The 26485-nt window shown below is 36.8% G+C and overlaps 1 protein-coding gene across 5 annotated transcripts in view; it reads right to left on the reverse strand.

Annotated features, from left to right (window-relative positions):
- Positions 1–26485, reverse strand: part of SGK3 (serum/glucocorticoid regulated kinase family member 3) — a 130772-nt gene that overhangs the window by 32236 nt on the left and 72051 nt on the right. For 4 of the 5 annotated variants that reach the window (XR_015725832.1, XM_045788994.2, XM_045788995.2 and 1 more), the window contains exons 3-6: positions 21086–21169; positions 15996–16068; positions 9409–9484; positions 3783–3870 (exon numbers count right to left, since the gene is read on the reverse strand). Coding sequence is in view for 4 of the 5 variants with exons in the window: in XM_045788994.2 (XP_045644950.2) it covers positions 3783–3870; positions 9409–9484; positions 15996–16068; positions 21086–21169 (321 nt within the window). In the remaining variant the exon portion in view is untranslated. The remainder of the gene's footprint in view (positions 1–3782; positions 3871–9408; positions 9485–15995; positions 16069–21085; positions 21170–26485) is intronic. The other variant, XM_045788996.2, reaches the window with a different exon arrangement.

Consider the following 26485-nt stretch of genomic DNA (forward strand, 5'->3'; position numbering starts at 1 on the left):
TTAAATTTTGATACATTAATTCTTTTAATCAATGTGCAGAAAACTGATGGATCACTTTTTTCTTTTTTTTAAAGATTTATTTATTTCAGAGAGAGAGGGAGAGAGAGCTCATGGGTGAGCAGGGGGAGGGGCAGAGGGAGAGAATCTTCAAGCAGACTCCCCACTGAGCGTGGAGCCCCATGCAGGACAATCCCACAACCCAAGAGATCATGACCTGAGCCAAAACCAAGAGCCAGTCGCTCAACTGACTGCGCCACGCAGGCCCCCCCAAAACTGGATCACTTTTCCATTCAATTAACTTTCCTTATATAGATGAGGGAAGAGGATTCAATAAGCATGGATTAAACAATAAGACAACCTGTGCCCTGAATCACACTACTATGTAGGAAGATTTCATTATATAGCAATGATTTTCCTAATAGAGCACATTTCTACAATGATAATGGAAAGTATTGGGAAATATAATCAGGTAACTTTTTACTCTACCTACTATTTTTAAAGATTATACTAAGCCAAGGATGAGACAGAATTTATTAACAGTGAACACTAACCAAAAGCAGAAGTTTCTTGACTTCTTTTGCCCTCTATTTTTCTCTCACTAAATAAGGGGAAAGATCCAGATGCCCTGAGAGATATTTTCTGGCTATTAATTTAGTTATCCACTTTGAAGTCCTTAATAAATAGCTACAGCAGGGTTCCTGGGCGGCTCAGTCGGTTAAGCATCCCACTCGTGATTTCGACTCAGGTCATGATCTCATGGGCTTGAGATTGAGCGGCTGGTTGGGCTCTGCGCTCAGCAGGGAGTCTGCTTGAGATTCTCTTTTCCTTTTCTGAAGAGATTCTTTTTATCCATATTTCAAAACTGCATGAGATCCTAGTCCAAGTTTCGGATTTTATGGATGAAAAAAGAGAAAGGAAATAAAATTCAGATCTGAGGCCAAAAGTGCCAGAGAACAGGAACCAGAACTCGGGAAGGTCTCTTTAGTCTGGTTCTTTCTTCAAAACCAGCTGTCTCCTATAGTAAGGCAAGACATTTTCCAAATGGCCTAAACCTATATACTCTCAACATGATTGCCAAGCAAAACATGGAAAATCAGAGTTGCATACATTTTATGCTTTAAAATATTTTTTAATAGCTTCATCTTTTTCAATTAAAAATATATACTCATAATTGGAAAATATGGAAGGTATCAGGAAGAAAATGCTTTAAAAAATCTATAACCTTATTAACAGATGATTTTGCAAATATCATAGTAATTTCATATAGTCTTTACATAACTTTAAAAAAACAGACTGGAATCATACTGTGAGAATACAAATATAAAATTTTATGGCCTGATTTCAGGTAACAGTATGTCAAAACTTAAAATATTATCTTAAAAAATGTTTTCAAAATGTACAATATATGGGGACAAACACTATTTGATTGATGAATATTTAAATTGATTCTAATTTTTCACATAAACTGTACTAAAATGAGTATCTTTTTTTTCTGTGTGAAGAATTATTTCATTTGCATCAACTCCTACTAAATAAGTTGAATATTTTCATGTTTGGTACACATTGCCAAATTGCTTTCCAAAAGAGTTGCATAAAATTATAACAATGCCAGGAAAGCCTGAGGGTGCCTACTGTGCTCTACCCTTATTGGTCCTGAAATATTTTATTTAACTTTACATTTTTGTTAATTTGGCAGAGAAAAAAAATCTCTATTGTACAAATTTCACTTGCTACTGGCGCTGAGGTTGAACATTCCCCCATGTATCTGTTTCCTAACAGTATTTCTTCATGTCCCTTTCTCTTAATCTACTTGGGTCTTAAATATCCTTCTTTCCAAAAATCCATTTGTATGACATTTTTACATAAATATTTCCCTTATGACTTATTTATCACAACTACTCTCCCAGTTTGTTTCTCTTTTGACAAGTTGCAGAGATATAAAATTAAAATATCCTTTTATGTTGTCCTAGGACCAACCATGTCACAAATGGAAAAGATAAAACAGTTCTCTTAACTGAAAACCCTCTTGTGGGATCAGAGATGGAGAATTACTACTTTACAGTAGTCACAAAAAAAGAATATGTCTATTTTCCAAATGAAGATTTTAGCTGTGCAACAGTAACATTCTGATTCATATTATCTTTTTTTTTTAAAGATTTTTTATTTATTTATTTGACAGAGAGACAGCCAGCAAGAGAGAGAGACAGCCAGAGAGAGAGGGAACACAAGCAGGGGGAGTGGGAGAGGAAGAAGCAGGCTCCTAGTGGAGGAGCCCGATGTGGGGCTCGATCCCAGAGCACCGGGATCACGCCCTGAGCGGAAGGCAGATGCTTAACGACTGCGCCATCCAGGCGCCTGATTCATATTATCTTCTAATCATAAGAACAGAACCATGACAAAATAAGATAAAGACAAAAACGCGCTTCAACCCGACACCTCTGATTTTCACGTATACATTAAGCAAACATAGTTTTCATCACTTTTTAATTTTAAAGGTATTACCATATTTATATATACTTTTTCATTATAATTTTAATTGCTAAATAATAATTCTCTGGGTTAAGTTTTGTAATTTACCTTTCTCACATCACTTTCTAAAGTCAATGTTGAAAACATCTTTATAATAGGCCACAGCTTATTCCATTTATTTATTTGTTATCACAATTGATTTAAAAAAAATTAAGAATACCCTACCCTTGATTTGGAACACATACTGATTATGTGCATGTGCTTACGGGAAGAAAACTTAGTTGATGCCAACTGGCACGTGTGTATTGACTGTTCTGCATATAAAAACTTGGCAATGTAGAGGAAGAAGTATTCAATTAATATTCTGGTTGAAAGGCCTTTTCTGCTGGTGGAAATTCAAAACAACGGTTTAAGTATGTTAATGATTATGAAGATACATAATGATAAAAAGTTAAGATGTAAAGTGAAGAGAGAATACAAAATTGTATATACTGTATGATTAAAATTAGGTAACTAAAAATCCTTACATATTAGGAGAAGGTTAGAAAGAAAACCACTAAATATTAAAAATTACTGGTCTGGTTAGTGATAAGAAAGTAATACATCTATTTTTTATTTTTTTAAAGATTTTTTTTATTATTATTTATGTATTCGACAGAGATAGAGACAGCCAGCGAGAGAGGGAACACAAGCAGGGGGAGTGGGAGAGGAAGAAGCAGGCTCATGACGGAAGAGCCTGATGTGGGGCTCGATCCCAGAACTCCGGGATCACGCCCTGAGCCGAAGGCAGACGCTTAACCGCTGTGCCACCCAGGCGCCCCTATTTTTTCTTTTTTTTTAAAAAAATCATTTGTTTGTTTATTTATTTGACAGAAAGAGAGTGAGCACAAGAAGGGGGAGCGGCAGGCAGAGGGAGAGGGAGAAGCAGGCTTCCCATCGAGCAGGGAGCCCGACGCGGAGCTTGATCCCAGGACCCTGGGATCATGACTTGAGCAGAAGGCAGACACTTAACTGACTGAGTCACCCAGGCACCCTACATCTATTTTCAAACTTTCTACTAGCTAAACTTTCTACTACTCTTCTTACTAAACATGTATTACTTTTCTTTATCATAAAAGTCCTCATTTTATAAATTTTATGAGAAATACTAATCAGTAAGAGGTGTAAACATTTTTTATGTACTCTAGAGAGTAGAAAATTTACAATGGATGAAATTACATAATTTTAAGTAAATGTTGTCATAAAGTTGCCAGTAATTTCATCTTTGGGGAATGGTATTTTTTCTGTTAAAAAAACACAATCCCTCTTACTACCTTCTGAGTACTTCTTTCATCCTCATCTTCGGATGGATCTGACTGATGTTTTGGACTGTCCATTTGAAGGAATGCTCTGACATCTGGACTAAAAACAAAAATTAACTTCATTATGACTTTGAAAACATTTCTATAGCTCTTCTCCCTTTTAAAATGAAAATAACCATAGTAGTGTTTACAGTATGAAAGCCAATATAATCCATCAATATTATTATAAAAGGAACAAGCTGATTAATTTTTTTAAAAAATAGGGAATCCAACAGACAAATGGTCAAAGATATAAACAAGGCAGTTCATAAAGAAAAAAACCCAAATGGTAAGGAAGATGTCTAGCTTAACTAATAATCAAAGAAATACAAATTAAAACATTAATGAGATACCACTTTATGTCCATTAACTGGCAAAAATTAGAAAGACAGATAATATCAGAAGTTGGTAGGGATTTGGGAAAGAGTCACCCTCATGCATTGCTAGTAAGACTGTGAAATGAGGCAACTTTTCTGGAAAGGAATTTGGCAATACTTGGTGAAACTGTGTCTGCATTTTTCCTGGGCCCAGAAATTCCAGTTCTAGGAATAAACCACAAAAAAAAAAAAAAAAAAAAAAAATCATGTGCAGGTTCAGTGAAAGACAGCTAGGATACTCATTTTAACTTTCTCTCTAATGGTGAGTCAGAAGCAAAATAGGCATCTACCACTGGAGAAATTAGTGAGCAAGCTACGGTCACTGCCCACAGAGAAGTCCACTCAAGCGTCAGAAACAAGGTAGCACAGTGTCATTTTGTATACATATTAAATATTCACAGACATGAAGCAATACCTGACAAACAAATTCCAAAGACATAACAAATATATGAAAGTGGGTATCAACAGGAGGGATGAAGAGATGGGTATGAAGATCAAACATGAAGAGAAAAAATGAGACTAAAATACAAGAGGGGCTTAATATACTAATGAACTGACAGGACTGCATTCATGACACCCCTGAGGGGATGACTTCATCTCTGCATCTGATGTACCTCTTCCTCCAATTGTCCTTAATGATTAAATAAAATATACATTCATTGTAGGAAATTCAGAAAGATGAAAAATAATTTTTAAAAACAGTAGGGCTGGTGAGAATGTATACAGCCAGTATGGGAAACAGTTTGGCAGTTCTTCAAGAAGTTAAACATAGAATTTCCATATGACTAAGCAATCCCATTCCTAGGTATGTACCCAAGAAAAATAAAAACCTATTCACACAAAAACTCACAAATGTTCACAGCAGCATTATTCACAATAGCCAAAAAGTAGAAACAATCAAATGTCTATCAGCTAATGGACAAACAATATGTAGCGTTTCTACACAAAGGAATATTTTCAGTTGTAAAAAGGAATGAAGTATTGACACAGGATACTCCATGGATGAACCTCAAAAACATTAGGCTGAAAAAAAAAAAAGACAAAAAAGGTCATATATTATATGATTCCATTTATATGAAATGTCCAGAACAGGCAAACCCATAGCGACAGAAAAGCAGATTAGTGGTTGCCAAGGGTTGGGGGAAAGGAGAAATTTCAAAAGTACAGTCAACCCTTGAAAAACATGGGGGTTAGGGACACCAACGCCCCATGCAGTTGAAAATCCATGTGTAACTTTTGATTTCCCCAAAATTTAACTACTAACAGCCCGCTGTTGACCCAAAGCTTTACCAGTAACATAAACGGCTGATTAACACTTACTTTGTGTTACATGTATTACATACTGTATTCTTACAATAAAATAACCTAAAGAAAATGTTATTAAGAAAATCATAAGGAATAGAAAATACATTTACAGTATGTCCTGTATTTATCCAAAAATAATCCAGGCGTTAAGTGGGCTGCACAGTTCAAACCCATGTTGTTCAAGGGTCAACTGTAGTCTCTTTGGAGCGATGTTGTTAGATTAGCCTGAGGCAACAGAATTGGATAGTTGGATGGTTGTACAGCAATGTGATTATATTAACTAGCACTGTATTGTATACTTTAAAAATAGTTAAAATGGTGAATTTATGTGAATTTTATCTCAATAAAAATTTTTTTTAAGGTGAGGGTGAGGATCTTCAATCTTATCACACAGAGGCAACTATTACTAATCTTGGTGTTATTTTATTTATTTTAATTTAATTTCTGCACTGTTAAGACGATCCTGCATTTAAAATATTTTGATTTGTTCTTCACCTAAAAATTACATCATAAACATTTCCCCATGTTGTTAAAAACTCCTTGTAAAGAGTCACTTTTGATAGATGTGTGATCTTGTATAATAACGCACTAAATGTTACTCAATGATTCTTTAGGATATATATAGATGGCCTCCAACTTTTTACTATACAACTTCCACTGCTATAAATGACATTGCAATTGATAATCTTTGTGTATAACAGCAGAACTGCATTTAGGATTTTCACTACAGATTTTTAAAAGTAAACTTATTTGATCTGACTTATAAACCATTTTCAGGCTTTAAATACAGTTTGGTAAGCTGATTTCCAGAGACATTATACTAATTTATTCTCTCCCAGCAGTATATGAACATCCTGAAGACTCTCTCCAGCTCTGATTAGCATTAAATATTAGTTTATATTACCATCTCTAATAATTCAGTAAGTGAAAAATAGTAATTTAAAGAAAAGGCACTCAACTTTATTAGTAATTAGTGAAATACAAATTAAAACAATAGTAAGATACCACAACCGACTCACCTGAATGGCTAAAATTGAAGAGACTAACAATACTAAGTGTTGGTGAGGTGAGCAGTGTGATCTCAGACATGGATAGTGGAAGTATTATCTGGTAAAATCACTTTGGAAAACATTTTTAACATTATCCCCTAAGGTTAAACATATAATACCCTACAACCCAGAAGTTCTACTCCAAATATATCAGAAACGTTTGCACATGTGCATGAAAAGATATGTTAATGGCAACATTATTCATAACAAAATAAAAATAACTCAAATGTGCATCAGCAGTAAAATGGATAAACTGGAGTATATTCATACAATGGGATATTATACAGCTCTGGAAATCAACAAATTATAGTTATGTCCAACAACATAAATGATTCTCATATGGTTGAAAACAAGCCAGACAGAGAATGTATTATAAAATACAACAACGGCACCTTAGATCTATCCTGCTAAAAATCAGGAGAATCGTTACCTTTGGGAAGGAGGGAAGGAATAGATTGAGAGGAGGCATGTGAGGGGTTTCAGGTATGCTGGTAATGTTCTATTTCTTGGCAGGGGTGGCAACTCAGATGTGTTCACTTTCTCATAGTTCATTAAGCTGTATAATCATGATTTGTGCTCTTTTCTGTAAGTGTTATACTGCAATAAAGCTAAAATAAGGTATTTTTACTCTCATTTCCATTTCTTAAATAGATAAGGAAATATTCAGTTTCTCTGGTAATTAATCCACCACTTGTATCTCCTCTTTTATAAATCGTTAATATGCTTTGTCCATTTCTTCTTGTGTCTTATGTGCATACTATCTGTATGAGCTCTTTCTATATTAAGTATATTTTATCTATTGTCCTTTACTATAGGAAGCTTTTTCTACATTTTTAGTTTTTAATTTCACTTGTGATTTCTGGGGTTCAAAAGTTTTTATTAAGTCAAATTTGTCATTGTTTTACTTTACAATACATCATGCACTGCCAATATGCTCGTAAAACACTTTTTTTAATCTAGAAATCAGAGATATAAATATTAACCTATCTTATTCCAGTTTTTAAATAATTTTAAAAATAAATTTTAATAAAATTGTTTTAAAAGCAAGTAAAGGTATTTTTTAAAAATATTTTATCTTAAGTAATCTCTACACCCAACATGGGGCTCGAACTCACAACCGCAAGATCAAGAGTCGCATGCTCCACTGACTGAGCCAGCCAGGCACACAATTAAGAAAAGGAATTTTTAAAGTGCATTTCCCTAACACAGGAGTTAAAATGTACACAGTAGGTGTTCAAGATACACTGGATGATTGGCTTCTCTTCCTGCTCTCTTAAATCTGTGCTATATTATAGTTTGATATATAAATTAAAAGCGTGAAAATTAACAAGGCTCTGTTAACACCAAGATGAGATCCAGAAAATACGAAATGTCATTTTTTATTAAAAAGAAAATGTCAGTGAAAAATTAAGTTTGAAAAAACTCTTAGCTATCTATTTTTGGAATTCTATAAATGTCCTCTACCTTGAATGGAATGGGGGCAGTTATAGGGTGTTTATGTACATAAAAATCCATTAGGTTGTATACTTAAGAACTGTGTATTTTATGGTATAATGCTAAAATGAAAATAATCAAATTGCTTTTAGTTGACTTTTAATACCAAATATAACCTCTTTGAAATGTTATACTTCCAGATCCAGAATGAATATTTAGAATTTAATATACAGTGGTAGAGGTTCTCAGTAACACTTCAACATGCCAGGAGAAATAATCACCAGCAACAACATTTGTTCTATATTCATTCCATGTGAGGCCCTGTTAAAGAAGACAAATTCGACCTCTCGTTGCATGAACTATATTTCAAACAAGACACCGATGTGACAATCTGAAGTAATCTCAAGTGCACACAGCAAAAATTAACAGTTAGGGGGTGGATCTAAGCTGAAGACCCAGAAATGAAAACACATCTCAAACCACAGATCTACCTGTATGTTCCTAGGTATTTTCAATATGACCCACCCTTCTGGTTTATTAACATGATTAGTTAATATAGGCCAGGAAAGCCCCTTCATGTTAAGTGGCTGAAAGCAATGCTGTGTGGAGAAGGCCTGGAGACCCTGTCTGGGTCGACAGAATACCGCACCAAGTGGAACAGGGTAGTGGCGTGTGTGCATGACCCTTGCCATCTCCTTCAGCCTCATCTCCTTTCTGAAAGCCTACTCTGTATTCTAGTCACCGTGACATGTAAACACTTAAGTGTTTTGAACATGTCAGGCTTTTTGTAGATTCTGTGACATGTACTGTCCCTTTTGTCTGGATGTCCTCCCTACCTTTTCTTGAATGGCTCCATATCCTTTAAATCCCAGGAAGCCTTGCTTGACTTCCTCCCAAAGAAAGCTGGCCACGTTTTTCTCTGTTATCTTCTAGCACCTCCATCATAAAACTTTAATTCCTTGTTTATATGTCTGTTTCTCCCACTAGACAGGGAGCCTGTGCCTCTGGAAGGTTCTCTTTACATTACCAATGCATACAGCAGGTACTTAATAAGTGCTTTTAAAAAAAGTTTTTATTTAAATTCCAGTTAGTTAACATATAGTGTAATATTAGATTCAGGTGTACAACATGGTGATTTAACAAATGTTTTTTTGAATATAATTAGAAAAATGTCTTAACTGTGTACTATGCAAAGTTCTTTCAAGTTTAATCTATAAAACTGATACAAGTACAAAAGGAAGAAAGAAAATAACTAGGACCTTGAGTCGATGAGGGAAAAGGAGATTAAGGACACCAGGGGAAAACTGTCTGAGGATTTTACAAACATATACAGCACAATATTCCACAGAATGTATAAAATCTAGATCAGTGGCTTATTTAGTATTTTTATATTTGGTTTCAGCACCTCTTCAAAACACAATGAAAATTACTTACTGGTTGTAAAGTTCTGGATACCTAACTAAGTTCTGAATGAATTCATTCAGTCCTGCTCTTCTTTGTTTAATAAAATCTGTTAAGAGAGACATAAACTATTAGGATTATTTATGTCAGACTATGTAATTATCATCAATCCAGTTTTATAAGAATAGACAACCAAAAGATAGTGAATTTTGATCAGTTATTTCTTAATTCATGTTTCTTGATAAACAATAAGAAACGCTTGGAAATATATATTTTTAAATCTACACATACAATGATTATAAAATTAAAATCAAGCAGAAAACGTATCTCCCAGAAGAAAACTCTCCAAAGAAATGCCCATTTTAGGTTCTAAACAGACTCACTATAAAACCTGGAGAAGGGCTTTCCTTTGTCCAACTCCTCAAGTACTACCAGGTAATGAATACAAATTAACACTATGACACTGGTGATGGAAATTGCACTAATTTTTAAAAAGTAACAAGAATTACTGGAAATCCTTGCAACTGGTTAATTGAGTATCACCAAAACCTGGCTGCTAAAAATTCCCCCTGCTAAACATCCCTTGAAAAATACAATGGAACAATTTCCTAAAGAACAACTGTCCAGCAGCTTCAAAATGTTTTGACTGATAATTAAGGATCATGCATCAGCAGGTTAGCAATACAGGTTAAGCACAAAAGTTTACTGGAATTAAAAAACTTTATTCAAGCATCTTATCTCTGCTACTTACTACTAGTTAACTGAACGTGAACCTCTCTAAGATTTAAATCCTTACTTGTAAAATGAGGGTAATAACATTTATACCTCATAATGCTGGTACAGGATTAAGTGAGACAATGCATGTAAGTTTACAGTAGAATGCCTGGTAGAGAAAAAGCATAATCTTTACTACTATTTTTGTTATTGTTGTTGTTATTTGTTGTTGTGGCTTTAAAATCTATCATCCTAAACCCTAATTCTTAAGAAAAGATACTCTAAAAATGGAAAAAAACAGGACATTTGAGAAAATGTCTCAATGAGTGAATGTCTCAATAAAAATCTATAAACAATATTCAACTCGAGTTTTGGTTTAGGTAAAATGATTTCTACTCAATAAAGGTTTTAATGTGCAATGTTTGTCACCAAAATCATGGGTTGTTTCTAGGCACATAGGTTTATTTCCATTTCTTAAATGTAAGGTATGGCTATAAAAGAACAAATATAAATTAGATCTGGTCTATCAGATCCAGATGCACTTAGTACTTTTTCCTGTTCAACTGTGAGTTTCTTGAAGAATTTCAGGAAGATACCTTATAAAACTCTTCCAAGGGCATTCCTTGTATTCATCACACCATAAAAGCATAGGTGAGGTTTACATTAGAAACTACACTTGAAACATAGTTATTTTTCAGGAACTGAACTTAGTAACACAGGAGAGAAAACTAAAATGAATGACTACATGTGACATATTTAGAGAAAAGCTAATGATTACAGAGATGCAGTTCTAACCTGTTCTGTGGATGGATACTTACTAAAGGTACATTTTACATTGGGAGATCAATTTTGAGAGTAAGTTCCTTTCTTTAGTGAGCTACAGCCCATGCTGCAGAAGTGCTACTAGACCTTCCATTTCATTGCTGACTTTGAACAGTTTTTGAAAGCCCTATGGAAAGCCCAACATAAGAAGAGAAAGTCGGTAATGAAAAAAGAAGCCCTATAGTAGTCAGAGTTTAGAGGAAATTACAAGCTTAATTTTTAGATCAACATTAAGCATGCAAATGTCTTTAAAAATTCCAGGTAAGACTAAAATGGATACGAACCCATTATTGGGTAAGTCCCAAGAATTTATATAAAGTTGATAAACTATCTTTAAGCATTATACTTAGAGATAAATCTATCTATCTATCTATCTGGGCTTGTGCATGGAGGGTAGGGGAGGGTGGAAGGGGAAAAGGGAGAGAGAGAATCCCAAGCAGGTTCCCACAACCCTGATGATTATGACCTGAGGCGAAATCAAGAGACACTTAACCAACTGAGGCACCCAGGAGCTCCTGGAGAGATATATTTTAAAAAATCTCTCGAATTAAGAACTTATGTGAATTTATCTGTTGTAATTCAAAAGAAATTTCAATTAGAGACTGAAAAGAAATCAACGCTTAAACAATAAAATGAGAGCTTTAGTCTCCAGAGTGCATATGAAAATGACCTATACAGATTTCTCTGTCATTTAACTGCTTCAAGAAAACGCAACCAAGAGGACACAATTTCTAATGCTGTGGGACAGGGGAAAAAAAAATCACCAAACTCTGATGTAAGGCGGTCTTGGGTTTTAATCCTAATACTGCTACTGGTGGCCAGAGTGCCTAATTATATTAACCATCAAAGGATATTTGGAGCCTCTAGGGACCATAGAGATTTTTTTTTTTTAAGTACTAACCCACATCTTTCAGGTTAGGAAATAAGGTTAAGATTTTTGTAATGTTCCAAACAAGTGATTTTAAATTTTAAAATAATATGTACATAAAAAGATCGTGAATTTTGTTTTTAAAGGTACCATGCATAAATCAGACAACAGAGTAAAGTGAAAAGAGAAACAAACCTGGATGAATGTAATTCTGCTATATATTAGCTGTGTGACTGGTCTTTGCTACATCTCTATTTTCCTCATGCATGAAACAGAGGTAAAAGAGCTACTTTACAGTTAGGAGCTCAAATAATAGCACAGTTATTATCATTACTACTGCTACTATTATCACATTATTATATTATTACTATAAATATTGTATAATTAGATACTACTATTATAACAGTAGCAGCATTTTTAAAAACCGCGTACTACAGGGAAGGAACACTGGAATCAGAGTCTAAGATGTAACTGAACCTCACTTCTGCCACTGCCTAGTTTTCTAACCACAGACTCCTCCCTTCTTTAATCGTCAAGTAGGGGACAGAATTAGATGATCCGTAAGCTCTCTTTCTAGCTATAACATTTTGTGACTCAAAACAGAAGTCCTCCAAAAAAGACGACGAAGAGAAAAAGAGTAAGACTGGCTAAAAAAATTAATGCACCTAATTCAGAATCCTCAACTATTTGAAAATTTAAGTTCTAAGAGAAGTGATTTTTAAAATCTTTAACCTAATATTTATTAAGTAGCCTTCCCAAAATAAGTGACTGGTTGAAAATAGCATGCATGCATTCATTTGTTCATTTGTTCACTTATCACCTGTTAGACACTCTGCCCTGTACAAGGCACTGGAAATACGAAAATGTTTAATTAAGACACGGTACCTATCCTCAAGAAGCTCAGATGCTAGTGGAAGACAAATGTAAACAAATCACGACACTTGGGCACACCAAAGGAACTAACAGAATTCACAAGCTGCTATGAGAGCAGAGATGAGGCTCCCCAACCCTGACCAAGCACTTAAGAAAAATTTCCTGAGGCATTGGTACCTACATCAAGTCTTATGAAGAACTAGATGGGTACAATGTCCTGACTTCAAAAGAACTCAAAGACTAGAATAATAATGGAGAGTTGTCTTTTTATTTTGTACAAACCTATTTCTCTTCAATCAGTAAGGGTTAAAAGTGAGAAATAAAAGTGGTTTCTACATAAGCTGTTGAAGAATTATGCCTTTAAAAAATATTTTACCATTAGCCCTTAACACAAGTGTAATGAAAGGAACTTAACTGATGTTAATTGATGTTTTTGTGAATGGATAAATAAAATACTGAGCAAACAGTTATATAGTCAACATTCATAGTCTGTCAATTTCATATGCCCTGTCTCTTATTGGACTCACACAGATTTTTTTACTTTGTACACTTATTTTTCAATAGGTAAGATGAAATAAACTTTTTTTTTTAACTTCAAAAAAACAGTTTATATACTGACCTCAGGATCCTATTAGCAAAAGGCTTGATATTAAACCATTCAGAATATAAAAAGTATAGCTATCTCTGTGCCCTCTACACAAAGATCCTTAAATTCAAAATGGAATTTTACCTTTGAAAAGTACAGGTAGAAATAACCTTTAAAACCTAAGTTCAGATATGTAAAACTTATCTTCGAGAGGTTGGCAACCACCAGAATCAAGAAGTGAAAACAAGAAAATGGAGAAATCCTCTTAAACTACGACATAAGAATGCAGAGATGTCTTTATCTCTTTGTCTTCTTCCCATGATGAGATGAAATGATTCTGTCATTAGGTTCAACTAAGGGCTCTCCAGAACTCTAGCCTGAGTTCAAGTCTCTATTATCAATAACACAGTTCGATTCCTCGCAGATGTCTTTCTGCCACTTCACAGTAATTCATTCTCTCATTCACCCACGCCTGACACCTCACTTATCTCTCATTCTCTTCTCTAGGTCTCCTTTACCTAAGCAATCACCAAGATTTCTTACAGATTTTTCCTTACAGATTTTTCCTGCATATTGCTCCATTTGTAGCCCTTTTCCACCCCAGTCCTTTTCTGATTCTCTAATGTGAGGTCTATCGGAATATTCCCTTACGCTGTGTTCTAGTCTCCATCCTGTTTCTTCTCTCTGCTGTGCCTACCGTGTATGGCACACTGTCGGTTTCACACAGTGTTTCATAGTCACTTTACCCACATAACTCTAGGACCCACATGTTGCCCATGGTGATGTTTTTCAACCTGTGCTCCACAGACACACTTCACTGCTATACCAACAAGCAGCTCCATTTTTATCTGCTCTACACATGATATTTTCTGCAGAAGATTTCATTGGGAAAAGAGCATTCTGCAGCTGAAAACAAAATGAGTACAAAGGCACTGGCCTGTAGAATCAATTCTGCAGAATGTCCAATCTGGCTTTGCTGTGGCAACTTAGTCTTCTCCTGCTTCTCCCTCTCTCTTTTTTATCTGCTTCTCTTTATTAATGAATTCACGTATTCAACTAATATTTACTGAAAACCCAAGATCTACCAGGCACTATACATCAATAAAAAAGACAAATACCAATGTTCATAAAATCTACAGCCAGATGAGACAGACTGCCAATGACAGTGAAGTATACTAAACTGTCTCAAGGGAAAAAAATTCTATACATAATAGGGGAAGTGAGAACCCTCTCCAATCCTGAGGTTCATAGAGTGTAACAGAATGAAGAGCCTCCAGTTGAGAGGCTATATGGGATGATCCAGCAGCCTCAGGGGAAAAAACCTAAGTTTAATTAAAGCAAGAATGTAAAAGAAATATGAAAAAGATGGAGAATAAAGAGGACTTTGTTAATCATGAACAGAATTTCACAGGGCACAGTGAAAAGGTTTGAGGGAAAGAAATGATAGAAGGGTAAGTTGCAGAGAAGCTGTACAGTCAGGATAAGTGATGTGAGAACTTATCTCTTGAGTACAGACCCAAGAGAGCAGACATGTAAGGAATCATAGGTTTAATGGGTTATAAGGCTACAGGAAATTAGTTACAGAGGTTGAGACCAATGATGACAATAGACAGCACTTTAGCTCATCAGGATTCACCTGTGGCATAGACAGATGGCTTTTCTAATTTGCATAAGGAGATTATCTAGTGGATAAGGAGACTTCTGCCTCTCTGTATGCAGCCATCTGTGACCTGGACTGATATTATGGATTCAAGTGGAAAAAGTTCCAGGCTTGAGACTTCAGACATATAGCTTCACACTCCTGACAGCCTATGTGTCATGAGGCTCCCTAAAGCTGAACAATAGGACATTTTCTTAGTATCCCATTCAGAGTCTTGCAGGGTGCCGTGTATACAGTATATATTTCAGAAATATTCTGGATGTAACAAAAAATGTCCTTTGTGGTTAGGAAAGTACCCCAAATTATCCTTAATGACCGATAAATTTACCTGAAGCCAGACTTCTTGAATTTAACTTCCAAATCTGACACTTACTAGCTATGACCCTGGGCAAATTAATTAACCAAAATGTGCCTCAGTTTTTTTATCTATAAAACGGTGATGACAATAAGAATACCCGCCTCGGTGCGCCTGGGTGGCTTAGTCGTTAAGCATCTGCCTTCAGCTCAGATCATGATCCCAGGGTCCTGGGATTGAGCCCCACGTCAGGCTCCTCCTCGGCGGGAAGCCTGCTTCTCTCTCTCCCACTCCCCCTGCTTGTGTTCCCTCTCTCGCTGTCCCTCTCTGTCAAATAAATACATAAAATCTTAAAAAAAAAAAAAAAATACCTGCCTCAAAAGGTTTTTGTGAGGACTGAATGAATTAAAACATGCGAAGCGTTTAAAACAATGCCTGAAGTGGGGGGGGGGGGCGCCTGGGTGGCTCAGTCAGTTAAGCGTGGCTCAGGTCACAACTGCAGGGTCCTGGGATGGAGACCCGTAATGGGCTGTCTGCTCAGTGTGGAGTCTGCTTCTCCCTCTCCAGCTACCCCTGCCTGTGCTCGCTCGCTCTCTTTGTCAAATATGTAAATAAAATCTTTTAAAAAACCCAAAACAATGCGTGGTACACAGAGAGCCCCTTCCTGAGGCATTATGTTGGAAGAACATGAGATCAATTAGCTTTGTGAAGCCCTGTACTACTATACAGCACAATGAGTTCGTTAACTACTTCCTCAAACTTCAACTATCACTTATGGCTGGTCTATGAAGGTATTGCTTACCTGGATCAAAATTATCACCAAATATTCTCTTGGCAGGAATCTTCAGGGCCATAGCAGGGAACTGTTTCTTTAACTAGAATTTTAAAAAATAACATTATATGAACTTGATTTTCTAAATCTTCTAGTTATACACGTACCAAAACAAATTATAATATGATTTTCAAGAAAATCCATCATAAGGCATACTTTGAAGGATATCACGATCAAATATACAAAATTAAACTACACCAATAAAATAACATTTGTTTGATTAATCATCCTATTTTGCCCCAATAGAACACCTGGTATCTTTGTGACCCTGGATAAGTCACTTAACATATTTGTGCTTCAGTTTTCTTGTAAAATGGAGATGATTTTAGTGCTTAGACAAGAATCTGGAGTATAAGCTTTGAATACATGTTACTCACCATTTATTACCTCAAGAGAAGTTGTGATCTTTTTCTTTCTATATGAACAGATTGATAATTGTTTTCTAAGAAAGCAGGTGAATTTTGTTTTCAAAATTCAAAATTCTCTGCTCTAGCCTACCCTTATTAATATTTTAATACATTTGTTTATCAGATTTGCTTATCCCTAGACAAACAACTTGGCCCTGAAGACATTACATTAAATTTGGGGCAGGCAGTAAAGTCATAAAAATCGGTTAATGCTTATTTTTATTATAAGCTTGATGTCAAAAAACCACACACACACACACACACTATATCCAACTATCAAAATGTCAGGAAATACAAAGAATAGAAGAATGTATTAATCACTCTACACCACAAGTATGTGGTCAGCAAAATCCAGACTGAAAAATCTATAGACAAATGACCCTGCTTTTTCAACTAAAACTGTGAAGGCAAGAAAAGAGAGGTGAAGGGGGAGACTTCCTAATATAAAGACAGTTCACAGATTTATCAACCAGTCCTATAAACACTGACTGAATATTGGATATTAAAATGTTATTGTTAATTATTTTCAGATGTGAAACCAGTACTGTGTGCGTACGTGCATTTTTAATGAACTTTTATCTTTTTAGAGATGTATACTAAAATATTTACAGATGAAATGATACGAAGTCTGAAGTTTGCTTCAAAATTACAGTGGGCTGGCTAGGGAGAGAGACGGAACAAGAACGGCCATGTATCTGAAACTGTGGCAGCTGCCTGGTACATTATATTATTTTCTGTGTTGGTACTCTTCTCTCTACTTGTGTATGTGTCAACAACTACAATCAAAAAATTTTAAATGCAGACTACACTCATAAAAAATACATTTCTATGGACAAATGTTTACAGATTGGGTATTTTAGTTTTTTTCTTTTACTCTAAAAGGAACACAGGGAAAGAATTTGTGTTTTCAAACTTAGGAAAATCCAGGCCAGGTTTAACCTCACTTCTGTGGTTTCAAAGAACACAACTTATACTATTTCCCTGTTTTTTACTTTGCCCCTCACCACAGGAGGCAGAACTGGGAGTTAACAGAAAAAGAGGCAGACAGAGAAAATGGAGGAATAAGAAAAGATGAAAAAAGGAAGAGAAATACAGGAAAAATGAGGGAGAAGAATAATAAAAACTCAACTATATATTAAGGAAAAATTTCTGCAAAAAGCTTAAGATGGGTGTTTGACGGAAAAAGAGAATGAAAGTGACTTCAAGATACTCAAATTTTACTTTATAGACTTAAAGATACTCAAATATTAACACCCTAACCTAATTAATCTCTAGCTATTTATTTATTTATTTATTTATTTATTTATGTATGTATTTATTTATTTATTTATTTGAGAGAGCATGTGCACGAGTGGACAGGGGAGGGAGGGAAAGGGATAGAGGGAGAAGGAGAAGCAGACTCCCTGCTCAGCAGGGAGCCCGATGTGGGGCTCAATCCCAGGACCCTGGGATCATGACCTGAGCTGAAGGCAGATGCTTAACCAACTGAGCCACCCAGGTGCCCCTAATCTCTAGCTATTTAAATCATGAAACCATCATGACATGAGGACGGCTCTTCACTCATGCAAGATTTCCGCACTGCTGAGTTTTTAGGTGACATCCCCTACATTCCTCTTTCTTATAAACAGTTCTACAGAAGGCAACACTTTTAGGAGGTAAATCTGGCTCATATAATCTTTTAAGCAAAATACAGAAAGAAATCTCAGATTTTCAGTTATTAGTAGTTCACTGAGAAAAATTTGATCTTATTTCTCTAAGAAGTTCATATACTATCTGTATGTGCATATGTTTGTTACAGTACCATCATGATAGCTACAGTCAAATCTGTACAATCCTCAAAAAATGCTGATCATTTATATAACGGCATCCAAGAATCTCAAATAGAGCTGGCAATTCAACCTCACCCAGCCTCCAATATAAACTATTTTTTTTCAATATAAACTTTTTTTTTTAATCACTCAACATTATAGGGGTCCTGGGTGGCTCAGTCAGTTAAGCATCCCTCTTGATCAAGCTCAGGTCTTGATCTTGGGGTCATGAGTTTCAGCCTGCTCCACACTGGGTGTGGAGCCCACTTAAAAATAAATAAGTAAATAAATAAAATAAATAAAAATCATTCAACATTACAGAAGATATCCTCATGTACAAATTCTTTTTTTTTTAAGCATTCTTTTTTTTTTTTTTTTAAGATTTTATTTATTTATTTGACAGAGATAGAGACAGCCAGCGAGAGAGGGAACACAAGCAGGGGGAGTGGGAGAGGAAGAAGCAGGCTCATAGCGGAAGAGCCTGATGTGGGGCTCGATCCCATAACGCCGGGATCACGCCCTGAGCTGAAGGCAGACGCTTAACCGCTGTGCCACCCAGGCGCCCCTCATGTACAAATTCTTTTTGGCTATTATTTTTCTCAAAAGTGTGATTTCACTTACAGTCAATAAAAGACTGTCTCAATACCATTTGATTAAGCAATTTAAATACATATATTAAGTTCAGTTACATAAGCATAAAAAATTTAAAAACAGAAGAAAACACAGTAAAAGTACTACAGTTATCTCTGAGTAGCAACATAGTAGGGGTGATTTTTAAGTTTAAATACTTTCTTCCTCCATATTCCAGATTTTCTAGGATATATATTAATGTTACATAGGAAATTACGCCATTTAAAATACTTAAGTACTATTTTAAAAGTTCAATTTTAACTAGCAAAGCATTTGAATATTATTTGAAGGAAAAACAGACACAATGAAATGCTAAATAGAGATGAATCAGAAGGGGTGCCTCAGTGGCTCAGTCAGTTAAGTGTCTGCCGTTGGCTCAGGTCATGATCCCAGGGTCCTGGGATCGAGCCCCAAGTCAGGCTCCCTGCTCGGCAGGGAGTCTGCTTCTCACTCTGCCCCTCACCAGCTAGTGCTCTCTCTCTCAAGTAAATAAATAAAATCTTAAAAAAAAAAAAAATGAATCAGAAGCCTTACTTTCACGACTTAACAAAACATGGAATGTTGTACAGCTAGACATTGGATTCATTCTGGCCCACTTAGAAGTAATTTACCTCTTAACTGAGATTTGCTTAACTTCCTCCATATTTAAAGTATCTCACAAATGTAAGTCACAGACTTACATATCTGTTTAACCCTATTTTTAAAATCAAGAGACAGAGTTAAGAAAATTGAAGAAAATTACCTTCTTATTTTAAATATGAAACAATTTTTTCTTTTTTTTTTTTAATATTTTATTTATTTATTTGACAGAGAGAGAGGGAACACAGGCAGGGGGAGTGGGAGAGGAAGAAGCAAGCTCCCAGCAGAGGAGCCTGACGTGGGGCTCGATCCCATAATGCCGGGATCACGCCCTGAGCCAAAGGCAGACACTTAACAACTGCACCACCCAGGCGCCCCTGAAACAATTTTTTTCTGAAGGATGCCTGGTAACCTACCATTTATTAAATAATGATGTAAGGAGATTCCTATTTATTCTTAGGGCAGAAAAAATTTAAATTTCGGATTTGAAGCATAATTGCTTTTTTTCTTAACTGAAGCAAAGCTTAGAATCCAGAGCTGTTTTAATAATCCGAGGTCTATAATGATCAACACAGGTGGTGTTCTTTGACCTCCTAGGTATGTATGACTAATACCTACACAACAATGGACAATGATACACAAACAGCAGTCTCTGCATAGATCTGGCCTGATGTGTTACAACGACCATGGTGCTCTTGCTTCCTACTTTAGAGAGTATTTGTAATTGCAAACACTGGATTAAAGATAATATTTAATATCTGAATTCTGAATATATAAAAAAATAGGTTTTACTAATTTAAACAAATAATGATGCCTTAAATATCACCCCCACTCGCCAGTAACTCTGAGAACTTACAAAAGTCCATATTCATTTTAGTTGTACTGGCTACTTAAAATCTGGAACCGAAGACTTATCTCTAGCTAAAAATGAAACTACAGAGGAAGGTAAGCTCATGACAAAGTTTCAGACCTAAATCTAGTTGCTGGGCAATTTAACCAGAAATAACATGATGATTAACAACTATTAGAGAGGCAGTGGAAAGAATTTATTTCTAATATTCTGACATTAAATGTATTTTAAGCCGCGCCATCTAGCTTTTATAATATCTTCAAGAGTTTACTTGGAAATTCTCAACAATCCTCTCTCCACCCTTTTTTGTAGGATGCTTCTGAAGAATCTCTTACCCTTTTCTACTTGTCTATTTGAGTAGGAGTATTATTTAATCACTCAAAGAAATCTCTCTTGGGGTGCCTGGGTGGCTCAGTCGGTTAAGCGTCTGCCTTCAGCTCAGGTAACAGTCTCAGGGTCCTGGGATCAAGCCCCACATCAGGTTCCCTGCTCAGTGGGGAACCTGCTTCTCCTTTTCCCTCTGCCCCTCCCCCTGCTCGTGCATGTTCTCTATCTCAAATAAACAAATAAAATCTTAAAAAAACAAACCTCTCTTATTTGCAAGTTTTCTTAGGTATTATATTCTATTATATATATATTTAAGTTCTATTTAGGTAGTCTCTATGCTTAATATGGGGCTTGAACTCACAACCCTAAGATCAAGACTGTGCTCTTCCGTTTGGGCCAGCCAGGCATCCTCAGGTGTTTTGTGTTAAATAAAAATCCTGCAGACTGACATTTACTTACAGTATTGTAAAGCTTATCAAACTCTGCGTATCTCCTGAAGACAAACCACTCACTCCTGCCCATTGAGACCAGAACTTTATAAACCTGTGGAAATAAAAAATAGCATAACAAAACTTGACTGCAAAAAACATTCATTAGCTATTTAATAGGTGAATAACCTGTTTTTATACTCATGAAACTGATATTAGACATTCATGTTTATACATGATTCTCTAAAATACACAAGTATACTGGCTAAAAGACTCACTTCGTCTTCTTGAAAGGAGATATTTTATTTTATTTATTTTTAGGAGATATTTTATTTTTAAAATGTTATGAAATATTTCTATAATTTTTGAGAGAATAACACAGTGAACACCTGTGAACTCATTCAAATGTTGTGAATTCTAACATTTTGCCATTCTTGTTTCAGACTTTTCCCCCCCAAGATTACAACATTATAGATTCAACTGATGCTATTTTCTACTCTTCTTCCCCAGCACTAACCATTATAAAGGCTCAATTATTAGTTCTTCACCTCCCAGGTCATCTTGTACATAGTACTTCTCAAACTAGGAATTTATCCTCAGACTTCCTACTAGCATCTTACAGGTGTTTAATAATTTTCATATATACATAACTTCATATAACCAGAGTCAACAACCCTATGAAGAACAACCACTACAATCCTTAGTATATGTATGAGGAAATGATGGCCCAAAAAGTTTAATAACTTGCCAAATTCACAGACTTATGAGACTAAAATTTAAATCTTCTAACCCTTCATGTACCAGAACCAGTATCAAATCATCAACAATTATAATACAGAATTAATTCTCATAATTCATCCCAACCCATACTCTCAGAGTATAATTCAACATAGTAATGTAGAGAGAATGGTTTGGGACCCCAAAGATCTGTGCCATTTCTTTTTTTCTTTTTTAAAGATTTATTTATTTATTTGAGAGGGAGAGAAGCACGAGGGGTGGGGAAGGGCAAAAGGAGATGGAGAATCTTAAGCAGACTCCACACTGAGTGAGAAGCCCGACACAGGGCTCAATCCCAGAACCCTGAGATCATGACCTGCGCTGAAACCAAGAGTCGGACGCTTAACCAACTGCGCCACCCAGGAGCCCCGTGTGTCATTTCTAAAGAGAAAAATAGCAAGAATCCAGGTGTTTGAGGAAAAGCTCACTATGTATGACTTGGATTATGAATTATAGAGATAGGAATTACTTTGGGGTTTACAATACAGTTGTCTGCAGTCTGGTTTATTTTAGAACATGGGCATACAAACTGTATAAACTATAAACTATCCTTTCTCATAAAAGATTGAAAGCTACATTCACAAGTTAATAGTTAGATAATACTGAGAAGAGCACCTCTCTGATACTGCATGTGATTAGAACATGAATTCGGGGGCACAGTGAGAAGGCTCCCAGAATGCAAATTCACGTATCTCTGTGAGAGAGAGGATAAGGTCTCACCGGAAGGTGAAACAAAGTCCTTGGTATCAGTCATCTGAGTTAAGTGATGAATTACTCAGACTGAGAGAAAAAGAGTACCCAGGCACCCTACATGAGCGACATGGGGTGGTGGGGGGTAACATGGCTCTTCTGGTCTTAACCAAGCAGGCATCAAGTTGTCTTAGAGGAAGCTACTGGATATAAGATACCAGATTTGTTTGTAAGATTATACTGCTCACAAGGAGAGAATGTGGAAGTAGAGTATAAAGAACCTGGTCAAGGGGCCAGAGAAGCTACACCGTTTCCAAGACTAGATTACAGATTTAATTCATAGAGCATTCAGGATCAGATAGGACTGCTACCAAAGGATCAGAAACTTAGTTTTAGATGACTGCAAGCTTCTTGAATTAGTTATGCTGGCTTCCTAGTGTGGTAAGGTGGCTTCCCATGGTTACCCAAGGACAGCCAAGACTAGAACCCACAGTTAGGTTCCAGGCTGAAACAGCTCTGCTTCAGATAAAGCCCCATGAAGTTACCAGTCTGTGGTATGACTTATGAACAAGGGCCTTTTTTTTTTTAAATATTTTATTTATTTATTTGAGAGAAAGAGAAAGCCTGACTCAGGGCTCCATTCCAAGACCCGAGGATCATGACCTGAGCCACCGAGGCACCCTGAACAAGGGCCTATTAAGTAAGTTCTCATAAAACACCAATAGGTAACAACAAACTCTTCAAAAAAAAAAAAAAAAAAAACACTTTCATTTGCAAAAGAAGCACAAGAATTCACAGAAAGCAGTACAATACTTATTACAATATAAAATTATTTGGTTTTTTTAAAAAAATATTTCCTTATTGCCTGTCTTGTCCCACCAGAACATAAGTTCCTTGAGAGCAAGGGCTGTATCATTCTTGCTACCTACCATATCCCCAGTGCCTAGAACAGCACCTCGCATGACAGAAACTCAATGACACTTTGTTGAATGGGTAAATGAAAGTATAATTTAGACTTGGTTTAAGTTAAGACATCCTAGAAGGCAATGCATTTCTGTTACAAGCTTCACAGTATAGAGCTATATAAAAGACATGAGAACTAGAGTATAAACATATTATCAAGTAGCAAATAACACAATATCTATTTTTGTTCCCAAGTATGGCACAGGCATCTGGGACCTGCTGAAGCTCGACACAGAGTCTGTGTTGGCTGAGGTAGGGTCTATCTGTGTTGACTAGAACTGAGGTTCTTGAGGACTGCCCTGTACTGGTCAGCAACTAACATGTGAACTTAGTATCACTCAACATCAATTCAACAAATACTTCTTAAATATCCATCTCTATTCTGGGTACTATTGATAAAGCAACAGTGAGGAAAGTTCTTTTGATTTCAAAGGATCTTGCATTCTAGTCTAGTCATGAATAAACACAAAATGTGTCTGGTAGTGATAACTGCTATTAAAAAATTAAATAGGGTAGAGGAACCTGGGTGGCTCAGTTGGGTAAGCATCTGACTTTTGATCTCAGCTCAGGTCTTGATCTCAGGGTTGTGAGTTCAAGCCCTGCACTGGATTCCATGCTGGGTGTGGAGCCTACATTAAAAAAGGGGTGGTACGCCTGGGTGGCTCAGTTGGTTAAGCATCTGACTCTTGATTTCGGCTCAGGTCATGATCTCAGGGTTGTGAGACTGAGCCCCGTGCTGGGCTCCGCACTGGGTGTGGAGCCTGATTAAGATTCTTTCTCTCCCTCTTCCTCTGTCCCTCGCCACCCCCCTCCCAAAAAATTAAATAGGGTAAGCAGGACAGAGAGTGAAAGGAGTAGGGTGGGGTGTGAAGGTGCTATTTTCATAGGGTGGTCAGAAAAAGCCTCTCTACAAAAGCAACATTTGATAATATGAAGCAAGGAAATGAACAAAGTGATCTGGAGGAGGCCTTCAAGAACGCAGGGGACAGCTCTGGGAACAGGTGAGTAAGAGTGATGCTACAGGGGGCGCCTGGGCGGTCGGTCGTTAAGCGTCTGCCTTTGGCTCAGGGCGTGATCCCAGTGTTCTGGGATCGAGCCCCACATCAGGCTTCTCTGCTAGGAGCCTGCTTCTTCCCCTCCAACTCCCCCTGCTTGTGTTTCCTCTCTTGCTGGCTGTCTCTCTCTGTCAAATAAATAAATAAAATCTTAAAAAAAAAGAGTGATGCTACAGGCTTCCCTGAACCTTTTACAGAAGGCATGAAACTACCTCTACCACGAAAAGTAAATGGACACTGAAATAACCCATTGCCTATATTTGCTATATATGACCCTCCATCAAACTTGGCAGGAGGTTATGCCCTTGAAGGAAAGAATGTTCAAGGGTTAAAAAAAAAAAATAGGAGAGGGAAGGAAAAAAACCTTCACACACTCCACTATTTTACTGAGGTACTGACCTCTTACTAACCATCCATGTGATGTTTCTAAGACTTGCTTATAAGATTGTGGAATAAATGAACAATGCTTAAGCTACTGCTATAACACTGAGCAGAGGCAAATGGCCAGACACACACTGCAGCCTCTCCTCTGGGCTTTGGTACAGAGTGTGGAGGTGCGTTTATTAAGAAAGGGAGAACCGAAGAGAGAAGGACAGAAGCTTTTTCCAGTTCCTTGTCTGGGACTTACGGAGAAAAGTGTCGTTGGGGGCTCCAGCCCCCTGGATCTCTCTCTCTGACAAATAAATAAAATCTTAAAAACAAAACAAAAAAACCACGCCTGGGTGGCTCAGTTGGTTAAGCGTCTGCCTTTGGCTCAGATCTAGGATCAAGTCCTGCATCAGGCTCCTTGCTCAGCATGGAGCCTGCTTTTTCCTCTGCCTGCCACTCCCCCTGCTTGTTCTCTCTCTCTCTGACAAATAAATAAATAAAATCTTAAAAAAAAAAAGAAGAGAAGAAAAGAAAAAAAAAAAGAAAGCATGACTGGAGTGGTCAGACCAAAGGGTTTAGTTTAACTCCCCACTTTTCCCATATGACATGAACTCTGAGTTGAAAGTCTTCTGTCATGGGATGCACCTGGCAGGAGCAAGGTGATCCCCAGGTCAGAGGCAGGGGTAGACCACTTGAGCCAAGAGCAGTGAAAGGAATGGCAGAGCCTCAGTGGGGTCTACAGCTATCAAGAGCCAAGGGGAAGCTGAGTCAGCAGTGAGTCATCACCAGTCTGGCTAAACCAACAAAGAATAGATCACAAATCAGTTGATCGACTGCAGATGCCAGCAATGGATGCCAACAAAATGTCCAGGGCTAGATCAGGTCAACCACAGCTGGCTGTTTGCCAGACCAGTCACTCTACACCCGGAACAGCAAAGATCTAGAGGGCTGACAAGAATGCAAGAACCTTCAGCAGGCTACCATGAGGTCAGTCACTGACTCAACAAATACCATGAAAGGGGACACCTCTCTACTCATAAACCATGATGTCAAGTTGGAGAAGTGTGTGTTCAAATAGGAGAAGGAGAGTAGAATGAAGACAGCCTGAGCATTTTAACTTAAAAGAACTGCTTAAATTTTTTTTAAAGATTTTATTTATTTATGTGACAGAGAGACAGCCAGCGAGAGAGGGAACACAAGCAGGGGGAGTGGGAGAGGAAGAAGCAGGCTCCCAGTGGAGGAGCCCAATGTGGGACTCGATCCCGGAACGCCGGGATCACGCCCTGAGCCGAAGGCAGACGCTTAATGACTGCACTACCCAGGCGCCCCAGAACTGCTTAAATTTTAGCTCAAACTAGGTGTTAAACAGAATTGAGTTAAATGAATTTCTTCATACTACTCAGCAGATGGGGGCTTACAAGGAAGAGCAGATCAGTGATAGACAAGATAAATGATATTGTTTTAGGGGGAGGAGGGCAGGAGATCTCTGAATATATACACAAACAGGATTACTGGAACTAAATACAGTATGTTTCATTACACTAATTAGAGAAATGGCTACTCTCACTGATACAATG

Source organism: Ursus americanus, chromosome 9, assembly GCF_024610735.1.
Source record: "Ursus americanus isolate L20-20 chromosome 9, mUrsAme1.1.p, whole genome shotgun sequence".
Lineage (NCBI taxonomy): Eukaryota > Metazoa > Chordata > Mammalia > Carnivora > Ursidae > Ursus > Ursus americanus.